At 41.1% G+C, this 22,814-nt stretch overlaps 1 protein-coding gene and 1 long non-coding RNA gene across 2 annotated transcripts in view; one reads left to right on the top strand and one right to left on the bottom strand.

Moving 5' to 3' along the window:
• Positions 1-18,575, bottom strand: part of POF1B (POF1B actin binding protein) — a 40,689-nt gene extending 22,114 nt beyond the window's left edge. Inside the window, 3 exon segments of the mRNA XM_043493146.1 lie at positions 2,368-2,565; positions 6,038-6,145; positions 17,881-18,575. Of these exon segments, the coding sequence (XP_043349081.1) occupies positions 2,368-2,565; positions 6,038-6,145; positions 17,881-18,414 (840 nt within the window). The 5' untranslated portion in view covers positions 18,415-18,575.
• Positions 18,576-18,632: 57 nt separating this feature from the next.
• Positions 18,633-21,637, top strand: LOC119861844. The gene is made up of 3 exons (XR_005295044.2): positions 18,633-18,819; positions 19,388-19,457; positions 21,294-21,637. It is a non-coding gene; the product is annotated as an uncharacterized LOC119861844 (long non-coding RNA).
• The last annotated feature ends 1,177 nt before the right edge of the window (positions 21,638-22,814 follow it).

Below are 22,814 nucleotides of genomic sequence, written 5' to 3'. Positions count from 1 at the left end.
TCATTACACAAAGTAAAACTATTTCCCCATGGTATTTCTCCCCCCCACCCCATCCCCCACTGTTCCTGTGATATTCTTAGGTTTCAGAGTAGCAGCCGTGTTAGTCTGTATTCGCAAAAAGAAAAGGAGTACTTGTGGCACCTTAGAGACTAACAAATTTATTAGAGCATAAGCTTTCGTGAGCTACAGCTCACTTCAGCGGATGCATTTGGTGGAAAAAACAGAGGAGAGATTTATATACACACACACACACACACACACACACACACACACACAGAACATGAAACAATGGGTTTATCATATACACTGTAAGGAGAGTGATCACTTAAGATAAGCCATCACCAACAGCAGGGGGGGGAAAGGAGGAAAACCTTTCATGGTGACAAGCAGGTAGGCTAATTCCAGCAGTTAACAAGAATATCAGAGGAACAGTGGGGGGTGGGGTGGGAGGGAGAAATACCATGGGGAAATAGTTTTACTTTGTGTAATGACTCATCCATTCCCAGTCTCTATTCAAGCCTAAGTTAATTGTATCCAGTTTGCAAATTAATTCCAATTCAGCAGTCTCTCGTTGGAGTCTGTTTTTGAAGCTTTTTTGTTGAAGTATAGCCACTCTTAGGTCTGTGATCGAGGTGACCAGAGAGATTGAAGTGTTCTCCAACTGGTTTTTGAATGTTATAATTCTTGACGTCTGATTTGTGTCCATTCATTCTTTTACGTAGAGACTGTCCAGTTTGGCCAACGTACATGGCAGAGGGGCATTGCTGGCACATGATGGCATATATCACATCGGTAGATGCGCAGGTGAACGAGCCTCTGATAGTGTGGCTGATGTGATTAGGCCCTATGATGGTATCCCCTGAATAGATATGTGGACAGAGTTGGCAACGGGCTTTGTTGCAAGGATAGGTTCCTGGGTTAGTGGTTCTGTTGTGTGGTGTGTGGTTGCTGGTGAGTATTTGCTTCAGATTGGGGGGCTGTCTGTAAGCAAGGACTGGTCTGTCTCCCAAGATCTGTGAGAGTGATGGCTCATCCTTCAGGATAGGTTGTAGATCCTTGATGATGCGTTGGAGAGGTTTTAGTTGGGGGCTGAAGGTGATGGCTAGTGGCGTTCTGTTTCTTTGTTGGGCCTGTCCTGTAGTAGGTGACTTCTGGGTACTCTTCTGGCTCTGTCAATCTGTTTCTTCACTTCAGCAGGTGGGTATTGTAGTTGTAGGAATGCATGATAGAGATCTTGTAGGTGTTTGTCTCTGCTGGAATTAGCCTACCTTGCTTGTCACCATGAAAGGTTTTCCTCCTTTCCCCCCCCTGCTGCTGGTGATGGCTTATCTTAAGTGATCACTCTCCTTACAGTGTGTATGATAAACCCATTGTTTCATGTTCTCTGTGTGTGTGTGTATATAAATCTCTCCTCTGTTTTTTCCACCAAAACATCCGATGAAGTGAGCTGTAGCTCACGAAAGCTTATGCTCTAATAAATTTGTTAGTCTCTAAGGTGCCACAAGTACTCCTTTTCTTTTTGCAAATACAGACTAACACGGCTGCTACTCTGAAACCTGTCAAGTGCATACAGTCTCACTGATGAGGAAAAACTACGATCAATTCCTACCAGATGTTCAGAACCAAGTCAATCTACCTACCTTACTCCTGAATATAAAGAAGGATTCACCTACTGAGACGGGATACACTTTCTAATCTTTTCTATTTTAGGCATAATACTATACTCAAGGGCAAAATTTTCAGCTGCTTCAGAATGATTATGTTCCTCCTGTAACTACCTATTGGCATATGCCAACATGGGGTTTTGCAAGTGCAATGACAACACACAATTTTTCGGAGGCATTCACTCCGCACACAATTGAAAAATTAGCCTCCAAATGCCATAATCTGTATATTGAGAGGAAGTATCTATTTAAAATTCTCATCTCCATCGCATGTGACATGATTATAAAGATGACAGACTTTGAAAACTGCTCTCTTGCTCAGATTCCACCCAAAACATGCCTCTATTTGGGCCCCTAGAAATTACAGGGTACCTGAAACAATGTTACAGCAGGACCCTTTCTAGGTCAGAACGTTGACAGTTCTAACACTCTTAACCAAACATTTCACATACTGTGCTGACAGTACAAGAAAATGGGAAAGTTGAGATTTGCAGCAGAAATATCTATACATATACATTTTGGCTCTTAATTTAACTTATTCTGAGCATTTTCAAAAAGGATATATTGAACGTAATCTCCACACTATATATTTTAAACTAAGATCCCACGGACCGTTAGTTCAATTTCTCGGTAAAATGCTGTGCACTGTATACAATATTAATATGCTGTGAAAAGTAAAATATTAAACAGGAATTCTTCTTACCGGTTCGCAGCACTGGATTGTTACCCTCTGCACTGTGTTCGTTCCTCTTCCACCATCACTCACAGAGATTGAGCTTATTTCGCAGGGACTGCAACTTTGTGTTTCTTGGCATTTGTGGATGATTTGGGGCTGTTCAGATTGCTGGCATACCTGGTTAACCTGGGATTGATTGGACTGGGAAAACCGGTATTGTTTCTCCTTTAAAAAAAAAAATACATAGGGAATTCAAGATTATTATAGAACCTGAGAACATTACTCTCCCTCGTACGAAGCCTCTGTATACATGAATAAAATGCATTCTTGCATGGGAAATCTCAAATGGTAGTTTATGTTGATCAGTTAGGCAAATATTTTAATTATTGAAAATGCCACAAATAGATGCTTGTCATTTGGCATATTACAACATTAACACATTAACAGTTGTTGCAGCTGTGTTGGCCCCAGTGTATTAGAGAAACAAGGGAGGCAGTGTTGCCAACTCTCATGATTTTGTCCTGAGCCTCATGATAATTATTGCTTTCCTTTAAGACCCAGCTTCTAGAGTCAAGTGGATATGTAATGATTTCAGCCTTCATTTTAAAGAAAAAGTAAGTTTCTAGCTCTTGTGGCTGTGCAGAAAGCCTCAAAATGTGACCCCCTGTGCACCTTAAAGGTTCAAAAATCAGAAGACAAATAAAAAGAACACCACATCTATTATTTTTCATACGCCTGATTTTTGGTGAGCCTGACTCATGATTTTTGAACATTAGGGGTTGGCAAATATTGCAAGATGGGTGAGGTAATACCTTTTATTGGACCAACTTCTATTGGTGAGAGAGACAAGCTTTTGAGTTTACAGAGATCTCTTCTTCAGGGCTGGGAAACACACTCAGAGTATCACTGCTAAATACAAGGTGGAACAGATTGTTTAGCATAAGTAGTTAACACATTTTTCAAGGGACCATTCAAGGTTAACAGGCCACTTCACCTTGAATGGTTCCTTGAAATATGTGTTAACTACTTACGTTAAATAATCTGTTCCACTTTGTATTTAGCAGTGACATTCTGAAGTCTGGTCTATGCTACAGAGTTAGGTTGTCACAGAGCAGCTTACGCAATGTCTACACAGGCAACTGAACGACAAAACTTGTGTCTTTCAGAGGTTTTTAAAAAAACAAAAACAAAAAAACCTGGAAGACAAAAGTTTTGCTGCAACAAGCGCCAGTGTGAACAGCGCACTGTCAGCAAGAGTACTCTGCTGCCGACAATGCAAACGCTGCTCGTTGGGAGTGGAAGTTTTTTGTTGGCAGGAGAGGCGACAAACAGCGGCTACTCGGCACAACTTTTAGCTATACGGCTGTAGCGACACAGCCATGTCGCTAAAAGCTGCGTAGTGTAGACATAGCCTTAAATTTTGTTCCCGCTATCGTAACTGCCCTGCTACACAGACTTGATAACTCCATCCCCACAAGCGGCGAATCAAGGTTGAGGTCATTAGGTCAATGCAGTGTCAGTGTAGACATGCCATTTCACGAAATGGTACGTCCACTTGTTTTTTATATTTATATTTAGATTCTATTACTATTCTAACATATGTTCCTTTGACATATCCTGTTATAGTCAGAAACACCAACGTTAGGAAATGAGATCAAGTTTGAAAGACATATTTCTTGGCTTTTTCACTGCAGCACTGTTTAGTAAGAAATGTATTTGGAACTGAATTTAATCTGGAGATGGGTCAGTAAATTTGCTTCATGAATTTTCAAGTTCTGATTTTCACAGTAAACAATGCTTAGTGACATCTGCAACATTTTTCACACATTATGCAGACTACATGATGCCACATGTTTTTATAATGCAGGAAAAAATGTAACTTTTTTTTAATTTATCAAGCAAAAAAAAAAAAAAAAAAAAGTCCAGGCATTCCCTTCCCATTTTCCACTCAAAACTTGTCCAACTTTGGAAAAGTTATGCAGGGAGAGGAGACCCTTTATACATAGTTTATTCTTCTGCATTCAGTGGCAGACAAAGGAGGAACAAAAATAAAAATCAAAAATTTCACAATTTTTTTTCCCAGTTTTTGAACAAACCAAACATTTCATGCTTTAATTGTCATCTTGTTACAAAATTCCCTGAGGAAAAATTAAATTAAACCTAATCAATCATTACATTTTTTTTTAATGAAAATTAAGTTTTTGATCAAACCCCAAATTTTGGTGGTGAATTTTTTCAGTTGAAAATGTTCAACCAGCTCCATCACAATGTAATTAGCCAGAAACAGAGTAAAATTCCAAACAATACCTTTCCTTATAGTTTTGTTTTTCTAAAAGTCTGGGTAAATAGGACAACAAATTCATACAAATTTGGAATTATTTCTAGAAGTCAGTGAGACAATCCCCATGCAAATGTAGTTACCAATGAGAGTAAAGGTTCCACAGTCAGGGCTTGTTTACATTACCCGCTGTATCGACGGGCAGCGAGTGATCCAGCGCGGGTTCCATTTACTGCATCTAGTCTAGCCGAGCACTCTCCCATCGACTCCGGTATTCCACCACAGCGAGAGGTGCAGGCAGAGTTGACGGGAGAGCGTCAGCTGTCAACTTACCGCAACGAAGGTACCATAGTAAGTAGATCTAAGTACGTCAACTTTAGCTACGTTATTCACATAGCTGAAGTTGCGTAACTTAGATTGATCCACCCCCCATGTGGACCAGGCTTCAGGCTCAAAATTATAGTACTAGCAAATAAAGAGGCACAACAACTCTCAGCTTCAATTTAAAAGGAAGTTTTGGGGGAAAGTTTAACAGGCTGCACACTTTGTAGTTTCTGGAAGGCCAAGCTCACTGCAAACCCCAGGGGCTCCCCACATGCCATCCCATCATCTCCCTCTATTTCATGGGCTCTCTGCAATTCCCCTCAATGTCCTTCCTGCCATGGGTTGTGTGTGCTCACTCCGTTTTTTCCTCCTCCAATACCAGGGACCCCATTCTCTCCTCCATGTCAGTTGCTGTGTGCCTCTTCCCCCCACCCCCATTCCCACATTGGCAGGGGCTCTGTTTAGCTCTCATTCCATTTCCCCCTCCATGCCAGGAGTTCTGTGTGTGCCCCCTCTCCCCCAGTAAGAGCTCCCTGTGGGCACCCATTCCTCCACCATCTGGAAGATAGGCCATTCACTGGGTCAACATCTTAACTCTATACTGGGGTATTGTTATGATGGAAGGCATTAATGGGTGCCGTCAACCAGTTGTTTGATCTATAGACAACTGCAAAGGTGCTTGTAATTGTGGATTTGTTAAACAGAAGATGGGGAGAAATGGGGTACACATGGAACCCCTTTTTGATTTTCCACAAAATAACAGGGTTCTGGCCACAACATTCCCTGAAATTTTGGAACTGATCTGGTGTGACATTCAAAAGTTACTGCGTTACATATTGACAGGACATAGAAATGTCATCAAGTTGAGTGTAGGCCATTGCAAGCTTGGCCAATAGATGTTCCAAATCCTGCTCACCTTACTCATAAAAGAAATTCCATTGATTTAAAGTAAGGATTTGGCCCTTACACATACTAAAACAATTCTGTCAGATTTGCTTTAATTTCCAAGAGAAGCAAAAACTTGAGAAAGTAGTAGAAAAGAGTTTGTTTTCTTACTCAACAGATTAATATAAATAATAAAAAAAAATCATTTACCTGTTCAGGATTTAGCAACTCATATTTTCTTATTGTCTTTTCATAAATAACATTATTCCCTGGGCAATAACTTTCTCCTTTCAGAAATGGAGACAATGGCTCCTGTAACTGTAAAGCATTAAAAAAAAGTGTTAATATACAATATTGTGGATATACCACTCCTATTTAGGAATTAGAACTATTCTGAATAAAAAGTGCTGGGGTTTTTTTTTAAATGAAAGGACAAGAGCAACATATTTAGGCATGATACGGTACTGTGTACATTGAAGTAGTAGTTGAGACACTAAAAGGTCATGTTAATTTTACATGGGGAACAAATATTTAATAATAAGCTCTGCAATATATTAGAGAAAGGCATAACACAATCAAATGGCTAGATGCTAAAGCTAAAAAAATTTATAGTGGAGGAAATAAGGCATACTTTAACAGTGAGTGTAATTAACCATTAGAACAGTTTACCAAGGGTCCTGGTGGATCCTCTAGCACAGACAATTTTTAAATCAAGATTGGAGGTTTTCCTAAAAGATATGCTCTAAGAATTATTTGGGGGAAGTTCTCTGGCCTGTGTTATGTAGGAGGTCTGACTAGATGATCACAATGGTCTCTTCTGACCTTGGAATCCATAATTTGAGCTCCATAAGGAAGCAAGTTGAATCAATGGGGCTCAGCTTGGTTCCACTGAAGTCAACAAAAGACTCCTACTCACTTCTGTGTGCCTTGGATCAAGCCCTTAGAGAGTATATGAGATCGGGCTCATTATTATTGATAAACTGCGCAATGGCAGGCAGATTATAAAGTGCTAAATCAACTCTGTAGGAACTGACCTAAAACACATGTGTTAAGACGACCACAACTGTTCAGAGTAGACCAGAGCAGAGCACAGATATATAAATAAGAGGAAGGAAATGAAATATAGCATAGTGTCATATTGCCTCAGCAGAAGGAAGTCTGATTTTGGTTCCTTTGGATGGTCTCTTGAGATGCGAGCATTAATCCTCAGAGTGGGTTGGAGGGGGAGAGCAAGGCAGAAACAAAAGGCATAACTCAGATGGATCCAAGTATTGACTGGTCACTGGGTTTATCTATATAAACACCCACTTCATGGCAAGCCTGGGTGTAAATCTACCTCACACTAGCCTGATGCACACTAGCAGTCCATGCTCCACAGTGTGCTCTGATCTATCCCACTACAAGATGATCAGCATGTTGGAACTTGTAGTGCATGACAGCACAGTCCACATGGACAGCTAGTGTGTAGCAGGCTAACGCAAAGCAGATTTACCCCCCCAGTATACCGTGAACTAAGTGTTTGTACAGGATATGTCTACACTGCAATGTAAACACATGGTTAGCAGAATCTGAGTTAGCAGGGTTTGTTAATCTAGGGCTTGAGCGACAATACTTATTTGTAAACTCCAGGTTAGGAATTGTTGAACACGTGGCCCCAAACTGGAGCTTCAACTTCTATACTACATTATGCAGGCCTGAGTTCAACCACCCATATCCCAGACTTCCTAGCACCCTCCCAAAAGTGGCCACTCTAGCCCTTTGTGGTGCAGTGTGAGAAAACTTGACTAGCCACAAAACTTGACTATCCAGAGAACAAAGAAAGTTTGCCTGTGGGATTGTGTGATACTTTTGGTGGCTTCCCAGAGCACTAGTCCAAAAGGGCTTGAACCCTGGGTCCAAATTTGACTCAGACTCTCCACCCCCATGGGATCCTGGGAGCTGGGTTAGTGTAATGGGTGTGTAAGTGGAAGGTGGATTAGGCTTGAGCCAGAATTCCAGCCCTGGGCTTACACTGCAGTGAGTAAATTTGGGCACTCAACAAAAGGGCACTTTTGAAAATCTGAACCTATGCAACTTGCCCAAAGTCATAACAAAATTCTGTGCCAACACCACTGATAGAACACAGATCTCCAGTCCTAATCCAGTCTTTAACCAACAAGATCTTCCTTCCTTTTCTGAGCTAATAAAAATATATATATATATATATATATATATGTTGAGGGTTCCCAGGCTTCTGGGCTAGCAACAATACTGTGTCCAGTATATTTTAAAGAACTTGCTGCGGAAGATACTGTTTCATATAAAGTAGCAGCATTTCTATGTCTGTGGCAGCCACTCATGAGAGCCAGCCACAGACATTCTTTATCCTAAACACAACTCTTCCACATATTTAGGTTAAGCAGTACTTCGGGTGGTGGTCTTTAAATAATGAAAATGGCTACATACATTGTGCTCATGCTAAAACATCTAGGTCCTATTGCCACACTAGTGCACATCTGCTTTCACCCCCAACCACCAGTGATCGGTTTCATACAGGTAATTAGGGTTTTTTTAGCATCATTGATCACCTTGTGCACATTTCCCCACATTATGCAGAAGACTTGGGGGCGGGGCACACATCTGCTTGGCAAAATTAGAATGCTCAGTGCCAGAATTTTTTTTTTCCAGTTCTTTCATTTGCATAACACACACCAATGGGATTAGCCTCTGTGCCTTGTCTGCAAAATGGGGATAAGAATCAAAGCTTATGCAGACTTTCCAGGACAGAGCCTCAGCTAGTGAAGATCAGTACAACTCCACTGAACTCAACAGAGCTGCACCAATTTATACCAGCTGAAGATATGACCCATAAAGTATACTCATCTCTACAAATGAAAAGCACTGTAAATACATTATTTTCTCATCAGTGCTTCCATTCTGAGATTAGAAGCAAAGAAAATCTGTATTTTATTTAAATAGTGAAATAATTGAAATATAAGTGCCAGACCAGATCAGACCACTAGACCACCTACCCCAGTATCCCATACCTGAGAGCAGCATGTGCTTCTGAGGATAGTGCAATGACAACTGTGAAATAAGATGTTCCTGGGACAAGTTTCTCCTTTTAATTTGATCATTTTCATTCTCTAAATTCTATAATTAAAAAAAAAAATTCCTACCAACTGTGTTTGCTTTCATTTGGCAAATATTTGTTTCCACTTCTTCAAGTGTAGCATCCACCTAAATTGACAGTTTAAATTCCGTGTGTGTACTAGCAACATTAACAACATCCAGGACAGAGCGACAGCCCAAACCTACATTCCTCAAGTAGAGCGACAAGGTGGGAATACATTTTATTGGACCAATTTCTGTTGTTGAAAGAGAAAGAAGCTTTCGAGCTACACAGTGTTCCAAACCGGAAGAAGAGCTCTTTGTAAGCTCAAAAGCTTGTTTCTCTCACCAACAGAAGCTGATCCAATAAAAGATATTACCTCATGCATCTTGTCTCTCTAATATCATGATATGAACATGGCTGCACCATCATATTCCTCAAGTAAGCAGAGTTCCCACTGAGGTCAGTTTGAAGATTGGGTCTTTTGTTTGTTAATGGTTATAGAGCAGCAGGAACAACTCACAGGTCATGGTCACTTCCTCCCCAAACAACTCAGCAATGCCAGGAAGATCTTTGTTGCTGTTATCAAAATTTTAAATCAATGGGGCATTCATCACTGGATAAGAGCAATTCCAAAGTAGGTCAGATATCCAGTTTGAAACTGCCACATCTGTGTTACACTGTAATAAGCAGCCTGCAGCAGTTTTTCAATCCTCCTCCTAAAAGAGTGAATCATAACAACAGGAAAAAGAAATCAAAGTAGAAAAGACTCTACTCTAGCTAAGCACCAATTATAGTAATAAGAGAATGTCAAAGTTAGGAGTACTGTTGAAGACTTGTCATGGTCTTGATCACATTTTCTCCCCTTTGCATAATTAGGGCCCGATCCTGCAAACTTTCATCATGTAAGTAATCCTACTGAAGTCAAAAGGAATCCTTATACGAGTACACAACATTCAAAAGAAAAGATATATAGTTTATAAAGCATAACCATGTTTCTAAATTATCCTAATTTTTAAAGGCTCTGGACTATAAATTGAAACACCTATAAATTAATATAAAAAAAAGGAGTACTTGTGGCACCTTAGAGACTAACAAATTTATTTGAGCATAAGCTTTCGTGAGCTTATGCTTAAATAAATTTGTTAGTCTCTAAGGTGTCACAAGTACTCCTTTTCTTTTTGCGAATACAGACTAACACGGCTGCTACTCTGAAACCTACAAATAACATGCGATTGATTTCTTCACACAAATTTCACTTCCCAAAGACTGCACTTTATAGATATATAATTTTGTTTCTCAGTCTTTGGCTCAAAATTACTACTTAGGCTGCAAATGCCTCTCTGAGGCAGGGAGCTTCTTTTTTGTTGTGAATTTTCAAGGAGTCCTGATCCACTCCTAGGCATTGTGGTAATACAAATAAACAATCGGGAAAAGTTTTTTGTTTTGTTTTTTTTGTTTTTTTTGTTTTAATTCAGAGGTACATACTATAGTATGGTGCATTGAAAAAGTATCCTTTTAAGAAACTGGATTATATTTAAAGTAAATAATCTGTTAAAGAGATTTATAAACCTCCCTAAACTAAATCCACTGCTCAGGGCTTTGGAATACATAACTCGTACTATTAAGCTCTCTCGCTTGTAACCAGACATGCCAAACCCGCAAAAAAACCACAGAAATTGGGCTTGTTTTTGGCTTAATTGCCTTGTGAGTTGCTTGTTGGACAGTTTTTGGCTTGTTGCCTTTTTTTTTTTTTTTTTTTTTTAAATCGGCTCCTGGCAAGCAGGGGGAGAGAGTCGGGGTGCAGAGCAGGCCCATCACAGTCCCAGACTGCAGGCTAGTTGATCTAGTCACATAGAATGTTCGGGTTCTTAGGGATTGGCTTGTTTTGGCCTTGTTTTGAAATGGGACTAGCTTGATTTTTTTTTTTTTTTTTTAAATACTTATTGTGGAAGTTGGAGTGCTTATTTACCACGTGAAAGTTGGCAGCTTGTAACTCGTAAAACTAATTTACTCTAGTAAAAAGTACTCTCATAGCTATAAAGACCAGGAGACTATTAAGGTAGAATACATTTCTCATCTTGTAAGATTTAAGGAAAAATAATATACTTAGAGCTCAGGGGGATATTTTACCTCCACAAAACGATGTTCACTTTTAAGATACATAGACTCTGTTTTTTACCTCAAAGCATGTACCCAGTTACACCCATTTACATGCATAGCAATTCCACTGACTTAAACATAGTTACGCTGGCCCAACCACCTTCTCAGACAGCCTGAAGGAGGGGACAAAATGAGAAGTCTCTGCTAAGGTTCTGCTTGTTGAAATTGCTTCTCACTTGTTCTGTAAGAGAGGTGGCATTTGCCTGCACTTCTCCCCACACCTGCAGAACAGGCTGGAGTCACACAAAAACCCTGTGCTTCCACACCAGCTTCAACTCCCCAGCAAAAACTCCAGTGGGGCTGTGTTGCCAGGCCTTCTGCAGCCAGCAGCTGCTCCCGGAACCCTCTACTCTCAAAGAGTGATTCCTATCATAGGACAGTGGGTGCAGGGCGGGAAAAATGCAACAGCCTCAGGTTAAATAATTTTATGAAAATAATGTTGAAGTAAAAAGAAAATGGTACAGAGTTTAGGCATAGAAGTTTCTGGTTATCAGGGAATAAAGGTACAGATTATCAAGGGGTGCAAAGTTCAGTTTAGGAGCAGGTGGCGTAAGGAATACATAATCTGCAATCTCCCCAATTGGGGGTAAAAGTTTAACGGGTCAAAGTACAGACATTGAGATATGGGGGTATGGTGTCCATATAATGGCTATGTTCAGGTGTGGAGTATAATGAGCGGATATGATGAGGAGGATGGATCTACTCTCATTTGGTGGGATTTAATGTTCAGTGAGTTTATAGCTCCAGTTCATATGGTCCAATGAAAAAAAAAAAAAAAAAAAAAAAAAAGTCTCTCAGTCCCTTTCCCATGGTTGATGCACGATGTTGTACCGGCTCACACCTCCTGGTACTGTCGGTGGCCGGTGATGTGTTCGATGTAGATGTCCCTGGACCCCCATCGGATTGTGTCCGAGACCATGAGGTGCCACATGAGCCGTGCGTACCGTCGATCGATCCCGCAGGTCCGCAGCACACGCTCGTTGCAGGGGTCCCAAGCATCCAGGGCTCTGACAATCAGGGCATCTATCTGCACCTCGTAGCCCTTCGCTCTCAGGGTGTCGGCCAAGGGGGAGTATTTTTCCAGCTTACGAGCTCGGGATTCGCGGAAGGCCGGGGTCCTGTTCTCAAAGGAGACTATGATGTAGATTTCAGAGTAGCAGCCGTGTTAGTCTGTATTCGCAAAAAGAAAAGGAGTACTTGTGGCACCTGAGATACTAAAATTTATTAGAGCATAAGCTTTCGTGAGTTACAGCTCACTTCACCGGATGCATCCGATGAAGTGAGCTGTAGCTCACAAAAGCTTATGCTCTAATAAATTTGTTAGTCTCTAAGGTGCCACAAGTACTCCTTTTCTTTTTGCGATGTAGATGAGGATGATCTTTTTCTGGTCCTCATTGATGACTACCACGTCAGGTCGCAACTGGCTGTCCGTCCCGGGGATGGTGGAGTTCATGGCGACCTCCCCCAGGCACGGTGCGATGGCTTTCACCAGGCGATTCTGGATGGCGTTTTGGCAAAGCTGCCAGGCTCTGAAGTGGGGCTTGCAGCTGCACAGGACGGGGGGCAGGGTCTCGTTGGAGTAGCCGCACTTCCTGCAATGATTGTCTCGGTTCCCGTGGCGGACGGCTCCGTTGAGCGGGATGCAGTTGAGCTGGGCGTGGTGGATGAACCGCCAGTCGGCGAAACGGGTGAAGCTGCCCCCGGTGAGGAAGTGGTTGCTGGCATCCCACTTGCTGGTAAATTCGAAGTTACTTGTGTAATTTTTATAAGGATTGTACTGTCAGCTTGCATCCTATTTATACTTCTCCTTTGAGAATTTGAGTATTTGAGACATACAATTAGATTCCGAGGCCAGAAAGGTACACTGTAATTGTCTCATTTCCTGCATAATGTAGTCATTGAAATTCCCAAAAATAGATCATATCTTTTTTAAAAAAGATCTAATGCGGATTTAAAAATTGCCAGTAATGGAGAATCCACCACAACCCTTAGTAAATTGTTCCAAAGGTTAATTACCCGCAAAGTCATAAAAATTATGCCTTATTTCTAGTCTGAATTTGTCTAGCTTCAACTTCCTGCCACTGGATACTGTCATACTTTCATCTGCTAGACTGAAGAACCCATTATCAAATATTTGTTCCTCATGTAGGTACTTACAGACTGGGATCAAGTCACCACTTCACCTTCTCTCTTCCTTAAACTGAGTAGATTGGAGTCTCACTATAAGGTATGTTTCCATTCCTTTAATCATTCTCATGGCTCTTTTCTGAGCACTCTCAGAAAACTCTCAGCTTACAAAACATCCTTCTTGAATTCTTGACACCAAGAACTGAACACAGTATTCCAGCAGCAACCATTCCACTACCAACTACAGAGATAATATAATTGCTATACTCCTATTTGAGATTCCCCTGTTTATGTAGCCAAGGATTGCATGATAGCCCTTTTGGCGAGTGTCACACTGGGAGCTATTCACCCCGATCACCAGGTCTTTTTCAGAGTTACTACTTCCCAGAACAGAGCCCCCTATCCTGTAAGTATGGCCTAAATTCTCTATTCCTACATGTATAACTTTACATTTAGCTGTATTAAAACAGTTTGTTTTGCTAGGGTCTATTGAGCATAATATGATATTTTAGAAACCCATTTAAATATGCACCAAACGTGCCTATGTATCAGGTGCAAATAAGTTTGCCAACCCTACAGGATTGGCCTGGAGTCTCCAGAAATTAAAAATTAAACTTTAATTAAAGGATTATGTCATGTGATGAAATCTCCAGGAATACATCCAACCAAAATTGGCAACCATAGGTGCAAACAGCCATTCGAGCAGCCAGAGACTGTCAGAGCAGGAGGGTGCTCCGTAAACACCACCTCCTTTTCTTAGCTATGCCCCTAACACCATAGGCTATAAAGGGAGGAATCCCCTATGCAAGAGGAAGCTTCAGCTAGCTGCTTAAACTGGATTTAACTCTGCTTTGCAATGTCAGGAGTGACAGAAAGCAGACCTGAAGAGGGCAGGCTCTGACCCAACAAGTTCACATTTAGGGAATCCTAGATCTATTCTCTTGTACCCAAACAAGTTATTTACACTTTTGGACCAAGAGGCACCTACTTTACCTTTAACTTATGCACTTGATAGCTGACTAGGTAAAAAAATTAATCAGTAAAAATTGAACTATTCTATATTTCCCCAGGGACATGTTTTCTAAATTTAAGGACTGACGCTATGATTGGCAAAAGGACAACCTGAACATTTTTGACCAGATTCTGTGAACACTGATGCATGCAAGTAATTTCAATCATGGTCGTAGTCCCACTGAAGTTACTCAAGTACTGTACATCTGTGTTTGTGAGATTGGGCTTTTACATATGTATTTAGTTAACCCACATATTCAAATATTTGGTGCAAATATCCTGTGAGAATTTATTTGCAACACTATTTATAAACATAATCTGAAATATTCCATCCAATCCATCTCCAATATTCATGGCTAAATATTTACCTGCATACCATGGATATTCTACGATTTTGTTGTGAATAATTATAAAAGATATGATTCTGTGGGATAGGAAGTAGTCTGTAGCAAACTGACTGAATTTGCTAAAGATTAGCCTCTGGAATTGGCCTAAAATATATTCAGATTGAAATCACTTTACATCATATACATGATGAGGCAGCTAAAATTTGTCAGTTCTTACAAATCCCAATCTAAACTATTTGTGAAATACCCGTCAATGAGCAGGCAATTTATGAAGAGGGGCCCTCTTTATTTTAAACTAAAATCCTATTTAGATTAATCCTATGCTCCAAATGAAAAATAGTTCACTTGCTACGAGTTCTATGACAACAGAAGGATTATAACCAGAAATTATCCAGAAAAAAAATATATTAATTTTCTAAGCACTGAAATATTTTTTCCAATCACTCCTAGAATCACACTTACTTAATTCTTGCCCATGAATAAAACAAAATAAGGTAGAATTTAAAAATAAAATAATAGTAACACACATGCTGCGTCTATGTTATGAGATTATGCACAGGCATAAACAGATACTTCAGATAATTGCCACACTTCATACCAGACCATCCTGATCCTGCAACACTTGCTCAGGAAAAACTCACGCTGAAATCCATGAGAGTTTTGCCTGAGTAAAGACTAAAATCAGGCCCAAAGACTTTTAGCTCAAACACAAATCTACAAATTTGTTAAAAATGAGATGTGTATCCCAATGCCATAAACATTCTGAACAGGAGGATATCTAAAAAACCTCTTTTGAAACTCAACTATTAGTAAAAAGAAAAGGAGTACTTGTGGCACCTTAGAGACTAACAAATTTATTTGAGCATAAGCTTTCGTGAGCTACCGCTCACTTCATCGGATGAAATGAGTTGTGCTGAATGGAATGTATATTTCTGCTTGTGTCTTTTTGTAACTTAAGGTTTTGCCTAGAGGGATTCTCTATGTTTTGAATCTGATTACCCTGTAAGGTATTTACCATCCTGATTTTACAGAAGTGATTCTTTTACCTTTTCTTCAATTAAAAAATTCTTCTTCTAAGAACCTGATTGCTTTTTCATTGTTCTTAAGATCCAAGAGTTTCGGTCTGTGTTCACCTATGCAAATTGGTGAGGATTTTTATCAAGCCTTCCCCAGGAAAGGGGGTGTAGGGCTTGAGGGGATTTTGGGGGGGGGACTTTTCCAATTGTGCTCTTTCCCGGTTATATTTGTTAGACACTTGGTGGTAAAAGCAATAAAGTCCAGGGACAAAAGGTAAAATAGTTTGTACCTCGGGGAAGTTTTAACCTAAACTGGTAAAAATAAGCTTAGGGGGTTTTTCATGCAGGTCCCCTCATCTGTACCCTGGAGTTCAGAGTGGAGAAGGAACCTTGACACAGCTCCATGAACTTCTGTCGCTAATAGTATCAACAAATGTTAACTTTACTTTTGTAAAAGATAAGACACAACATTTCCACAGAAAATGGATGCATTTGCTGAAGTAGTGAGAAAAGAAGGTTGATGGAATAACTAATACTTGCTGTGTAGTGTCACTCTATGCTACTGAGCTGTTCCAATTGTATCTATAAATTAAGAAGGCATCTGCTTCTTTATTATATATATCAGGATCCACTACAAAATATTTAAATCAGTTTAGCTGCACAATAAAAACTACATCTTTCCTCTGCACTTTGACCTCATTGAAGACCTACTGGTGTTTATCTAATATCATACTGGTAACTGTTCTATTTTTTTTTTAATATAATCAACTTTTCTGGAAAGAGGGTTACCACTACTAGTCTGATCTATTTAAACTGATTTGTGCATTTTCAACTTCAAGTAGAATCCCTTTAGAGAGGTCATCTAGTCCAGTCCCCTGCACTCATGGAAGGAGTGAGTATTATCTAGACCATCCCAGAGAGGTGTTTGTCTTACCCGCTCTTAAAAATCTCCAATGATGGAGATTCCACAACCTCCCTAGGCAATTTATTCTAGTGCTTAACTACCTGACAGTTCGGAAGTTTTTCCTAATAGCCAACCTGAACCTCCTGCAAGCTTCTTGTCATATCCTCAGACATTAACAACAATAATTCCCCCCTCCCTCCTCCTTGTAACATCCTTCTATGTACTTGAAAACTGTTATGTCCCCTCACAATTTACTTCTCTTTTCCATACTAAACAAACCCAATTTTTTCAATCTTCCCACATAGGTCATGTTTTCTAAACCTTTAATAATTCTGGTTGCTCTTCTCTGGACTTTCTCCAATTTGTCCAAGTCTTTCCTGAAATGTAGCACCCAGAACTGGACACAACACTCCAGTTGAGGCCTACTCAGCGCGGAGTAGAGCAGAAGAATTACTTCTCATGCTATTTTTTACAACACTCCTGCTAATGCATTCCAGAATGATGTTCGCTTTTTTTTGCTGCAATGTTAAACTGTTGACTCATATTTTGCTTGTGGTCCACTATGACCCCCAGATCCATTTCCGCAGTACTCATTCCTAAGCAGTCATTTCCCATTTTGTATGTGTGCAACTGATCATTCCTTCCTAAGTGGAGTACTTTGCATTTGTCCTTATTGAATTGTCTTGAACTGAAATATTGTGGGGGGTTTATTTGTTTGTAGCCCTGTACTCAACAATAGTAGGTAGGAATTATTAAAGAAAGCTTGAATACAAATGTAGTTCATCTATTCCAAGATAGGAAAAAGTGGAATTTAAATTGAAAATCATAAAACACATGGATTGTGTAAAGACATTACAGTTATATATAGCTTTTCACACATAGATAATAAACAGATTGCTTAGCATAATTTCAGCAATGCCCCCTGTATAATGCTTTTCTTTAATACTTACAATGTAATTAACAACAGGTTTCAGAGTAGCATCCAATGAAGTGAGCTGTAGCTCACGAAAGCTTATGCTCATATAAATGTGTTAAAAGAAAAGGAGGACTTGTGGCACCTGAGAGACTAACAAATTTATTAGAGCATCAGCTTTCGTGAGCTACAGCTCACTTCAATGCATCCGATGAAGTGAGCTGTAGCTCACGAAAGCTGATGCTCTAATAAATGTGTTAGTCTCTCAGGTGCCACAAGTCCGCCTTTTCTTTTTGCGGCTCCAGGCTGCTGCTCTGAAACACAGTAACTAGTCCATGAAACCCTCCGCCGCCCGCTCGGTCGCGCTCACCCACCCAGGCAGCAGGAAGGAGCAGGGGCCCACGCCTCCAGACGCACAAGAGGGCAGCCGGACGAGCCCCCTGCCAAATCCCGAAGGCAGGAAGGAGGGAGGCGCACGTACCTGCTGAGGCGGGTCGCGGCTCCAGATGACGCGCTGGTGGCCTGGCGCGTCCTCCAGCGGGGACACCGCCCTGGGGGAGCACGGAGGGAGCTCCAGCACCTGCCCCCGCCTGCCCCCGGGGTACCTATAGGTCCTCACCCGCTCGTACACCACGTTGCCGTCCTGATGCTGATGCTGCTGGTGGGGCTGCAGCTCGGGGCACGGCTTGGGCAGCGGCTCGGGGCGCTGCTGGGGCCAGCTCGGCAGGGGCTCGGGGCACGGCCGGGGCCGGCTCTGCAGGGGCGGCGGGTCGAGGCACGGCCGGGGCCGGCTCTGCAGGGGCGGCGGGTCGGGGCACGGCCGGGGCCGGCTCTGCAGGGGCGGCGGGTCGAGGCACGGCCGGGGCCGGCTCTGCAGGGGCGGCGGGTCGGGGCACGGCCGGGGCCGGTGGCGCGGCAGAGGCAGCGTGTTGTAGCAGGGCTGGGGCCGGTGGTGCTGCTGCAGGTGCGGGGGCAGCGCCTGGGTCTGCAGCTGCTGCTGCTGGTCGCCGTACATGCTGCCCGCGGGGAGCCCAGCCGGAGGCGGGGAGCGGACCGGAGCGGGAGCCGGGACGCGGGGCAGCAAGTGCGGGCGAGCGAGGCTGGGGCGGGGATTAGTAGGCGCGCGGGCAGCGCCCGGGACTGGACCCGCCTTGGAGCGGCGGCGGCGGCTCACCTGACTCCCCTCCCCCCTCCGCTGGCAGGCTGCCAGCTCAGCCTGGCATGCGCGCGCGCTCGGGGAGGGGGAGCCGCGCAGGCTGGTGCGCCGCGCCCCCGGGCAAAGAGCCGCCCCCGGCTGCAGGCCCGCCGCGGGCAGAGCGACAGAGGCCTGCAGGGGAAGCCCCCAGTTTCCCACCACTTTAGCGCTGTTCGCTCCAGAGGGGGAAAAGTGATGTTAGCCTTTAAAGGCGCTGGAAACAAGGTAGGACTATCACCCATTCCCTTTCTGTTAAAAGCAGACTGTGCGATTGATGCCAATATGATTGTGCTAGGGTGACAGGGAAGGAATTAGTATTAAATCATGCAAATAGGTGGAGCGAAGGAAAGCCTAAAATACATTAACATTACTTACAATAATTCATGGCCTAAACTAATTTCTGTTACAGGCACAGCGTACAAAGAGAGATATTATTAGATAAACATAAAAGTACTCTTGCTGGAAAATGCAACATAACTTTTTTTCTTGGATTTCACAATAGTAACACGTGCACAAACAAGAGAGATACAAAGCAGAGGGCTCTCAAAAACAGACCACAGCTTACCTTGGTCTGGCTGCTGCCAGGCCCAGATCTCATGCTTCACTACAAAGACCCATAGGGGCAAGCAGGAGCAGGAAATTTGAAGACCTTTGATAATTTAAAGTAATAAATCACAATTTTAACACAACTTCCAAAACACCACAGTTTCCAATAGAGACAACCACCATATTTTCCAAATAGCAGTTTATGTGTATTTGTGCAGAATAATATACTTTATGTACTCATTTTCAGTTGTCATCAGCCTTGGTTGGACATTTCCTGCAGCTGTAATAAAGCAAAATGAATTAATTTCATTCCTGATGTGAGTGCACCTACACTTCCTCTTTGGTGTCTTAATGTATTCCCAGATTGGGTTGAAGGGACGGGGGAGTGTAATCATACAGTTATCTGCTACTTAGTCACAGCCAGTTAAATCACTCAATTTCTATGCCAAAAGTAAGGGGTTTGCAAAACTTTCTACTACGTTGCAGACCATTTCCCATTTGTAATCATAGGGACCACTTTCTCACCCATTCACATAACAACCCTCTGGCTACTACAGCAATTGCTTATATAGAAAAGTGATATTAGGCAATCATTTTAATATATTTGTAGCTATTTTTAATACAGTTTGGGGGTTGGTGTCAAGGAGGAGAGACAGCATCATGTGACCAGGTTGCTCTTTAGGGACCGACCACCAGCAAGTTCTCTGTTGATTGTTTGGGAGTCAATAGCCTAAAACTTCACTCCATAGGAAAGAATGTATGTTCCACTGAATTTTTCAATCCAGAATACTTTCTTTGGAGCTCCCTTGTCACATTCAGTAACCAAATGGCCCTGTCCCCTCTTCTTGCAAGTTAGTGCACAGGAGAGTAGCATTACTAGGTAAAATATTGTATGAAATCTCAAACATATGTATGTATCATCCTCTGATGCTCCAGATTGGTGCACTGTCACCCTATAAGTTTACTAGTTGCCTTCGGGTCCTACAAGATAAAGGTTGTATTATTACTAGTATATACTGATGATGATTTTATTATTAATATTAATTGTAGCTAGGAGTAGCTGATAGAGGCTTCAGTCACATGAAAGAACAGTCAGACAAATTAAAATAACTGTTTAAGAGGCCTTTACCTCAGGAACCCTGGCTTACAAGCTCCTAAACTCAAAGTCCTCAAGCAATGTTCCTGAGCCTGGTCAAGCTAGTCTTCTGGAGACTGAAAGAGAGATGAATGTTCTGATAGTAATCCATACAGCCAGAACAGAGAACAGAAGGAGCAAGGATTTAGCAGCTGGTGATTATCCCATGGGAAGCACTTGACAGAGCTAAGATTTTCAAAGCAATGAACAAAAAAATTGAGTTATCCATAGAACTCCCATTCTTATTTACAGGAATTTTGTCTAACTTCCTTCTTAATTACCGTATTAAGTGACCTTTTGTAGTAGAGGTTATGTTTATTGTAGAAAACCATTTCTATTGGGTTTTTTTGTTGGCTAATGGAGGAGGATGTTTTTCTAAGTTTCTCTAAAAGCTAAAAAAATGAGCAGCAGAAAATGATGTAGAAGGCCTTCAACTCCAAAATCTACAGCAGAATTCATTATTTGTGAGACAAGATAATGGAAGAGATTTGGAGTTGTGGCACAATATTCAATCTGTATTTTATCAATCTGTACTCATAAGATTGATAAAAAATGTTAAGACAGCAATAATTTGAGTGCTATTGCCTCTAACAGTGGCCGCTCATAAGTGAAGCTATGGTCACTTTGCATTGCCACAGCCCTATGTCCCCATTTTCCACAGCCGGGCACTCTGCTGTTTTTCACATTAGCTAAATCAGTAAACAAATATGCCCCAATGTATTTAAAAAAGCAGCAATACATGTCACATGCATAATTCTGAACTGAAATTCTTCAGTTATGATTAATAATGCTCTTTGTCAAAAGTGCAACTATAATTGCTGTTCTGCCTCTCCTGGCAGCTCCTTGCACCACCTCTTAGCTCAATTTACAGTGTAAATAAGCAAACCAGTGAGTCAGTACACCTGGAATTTTGCTTTCTTTCATCCCTGCATCTATAGTAAGTAGTATTTGTTCCTTTGATTCCAGACCAACATAAAATCTAGCAATTAATAACTAACTATTTCTTGTTGTCTTTCAGATGTTGCCAGACATAAGGAGATTGTTTAAAAAAAGATTTAGGGCCAAGTTCATTCCTAGTGTCCAATCACTGACTCCCAATTGTTTTTCTGTTGAGGCATTTTACTGAACATTTTTCTGTGAATCCACAAAAATGTGATATTGTGAAAGTAAGCTTGAGTATAGAATCAGTTGCCTTCTAGAATGTTTACTTATAGAAGAATTGAAAAGGACACACATCATATTGATATTCTTGAAAAGGACACACATCATATTGATATTCCTAATTTCCAATATATATGAACTCTATAAAACCACCATTTGGGATAGTCCTGCCACTCTCAATAAAATAAAAATAAAACATTGGTTCACTTGCAGTATAAAAAAATTAAGACTCTTTATTCCATATAATGAAAGAAGAGAAACGGTACTACGAAAAATGGGATTTGCATATTTTGCATATCTTCGCTAATATCCAAGCTGAGCATAAAGAACTTGAGTTAAGGTCTTTGCACATTTATTAATTAACATTGGTTAGTTAGCTACCCTTTAACATTAGATAAAAAAATCAACATATGAGGGTTATGTGATCAAACAGTACACAATTTCTTCCCATCTCCCCCTCTTTTTCCCTTCTTTCTCATGTTATTTTTCAGCAGGGTTTCGTCTCTTTTTGTGTTTATTATTATATATTATCTGTTATGATGACTTAATAGCAAATAATAAACACCACAAGCATAGTAGCTAATGTAATACATCATGCCTAGTGTTGGTTTCACCTTTCTCCTTTTGGGATGGGGATTCTGCAATCACAGATGAGGATATCATTTCTTGTTTGATTTATATGTTGATTCTTAATCCAATAAAAAGTGGGTGTTTGCAGGAGGTGGAAGGAAGGAATCCTTTACTATGTAACTGATGTAACCATTCATTTTCTAACACATCACAATATTGATTTCAGAGTTTTAGTAGTTTTTAATATACTCAGAAGAAAATGCACGAGTTGGGGATCAAATCAGAAAGGTACTAATCACCCTCTATCCTATGAGCACCCTCATCTCCTAATGTCAGTGAGACATGACACACCTCACATATAACATATGCAGTAAATACTCAGCATTTGAGGGCTGAATCCTAGATTTCTATGAAAAATTAAGTACCATTATTTACCAAACCTGATAAGAGCAATAAATACAGAACTTTATATTCCACATTTAGAAAAGAGAACTTTATCTACCTTAAACCTTCAACATATATTAAGTGGTAAACATGTTGCTCAGTCTTCCTTATTTTATGGTATATCAATGTCATTTGAATACATACCACTGTTTGTTATGTCACCTGGTTTTAATTTACAGTCCCAAGCTGTCCTAGAAAAACTCCTAATGAAAAAGGGCCTGCAAATATCTGGAACATAGTAGGGCAATTGTTAAGCTAAAAAGCCTGGCACACTTTGGGGGAGTTTTGTGCCACAGAATGCTTATTGTGACCTGAGAACAGGAAATGAGCTCAACTTCACAACAATAATTTGCTTTTCCCCTCC

This window comes from Dermochelys coriacea, chromosome 9, assembly GCF_009764565.3.
Source record: "Dermochelys coriacea isolate rDerCor1 chromosome 9, rDerCor1.pri.v4, whole genome shotgun sequence".
NCBI classification, from domain to species: Eukaryota; Metazoa; Chordata; order Testudines; family Dermochelyidae; genus Dermochelys; species Dermochelys coriacea.
This window is presented reverse-complemented; position numbering and strand designations above follow the sequence as displayed.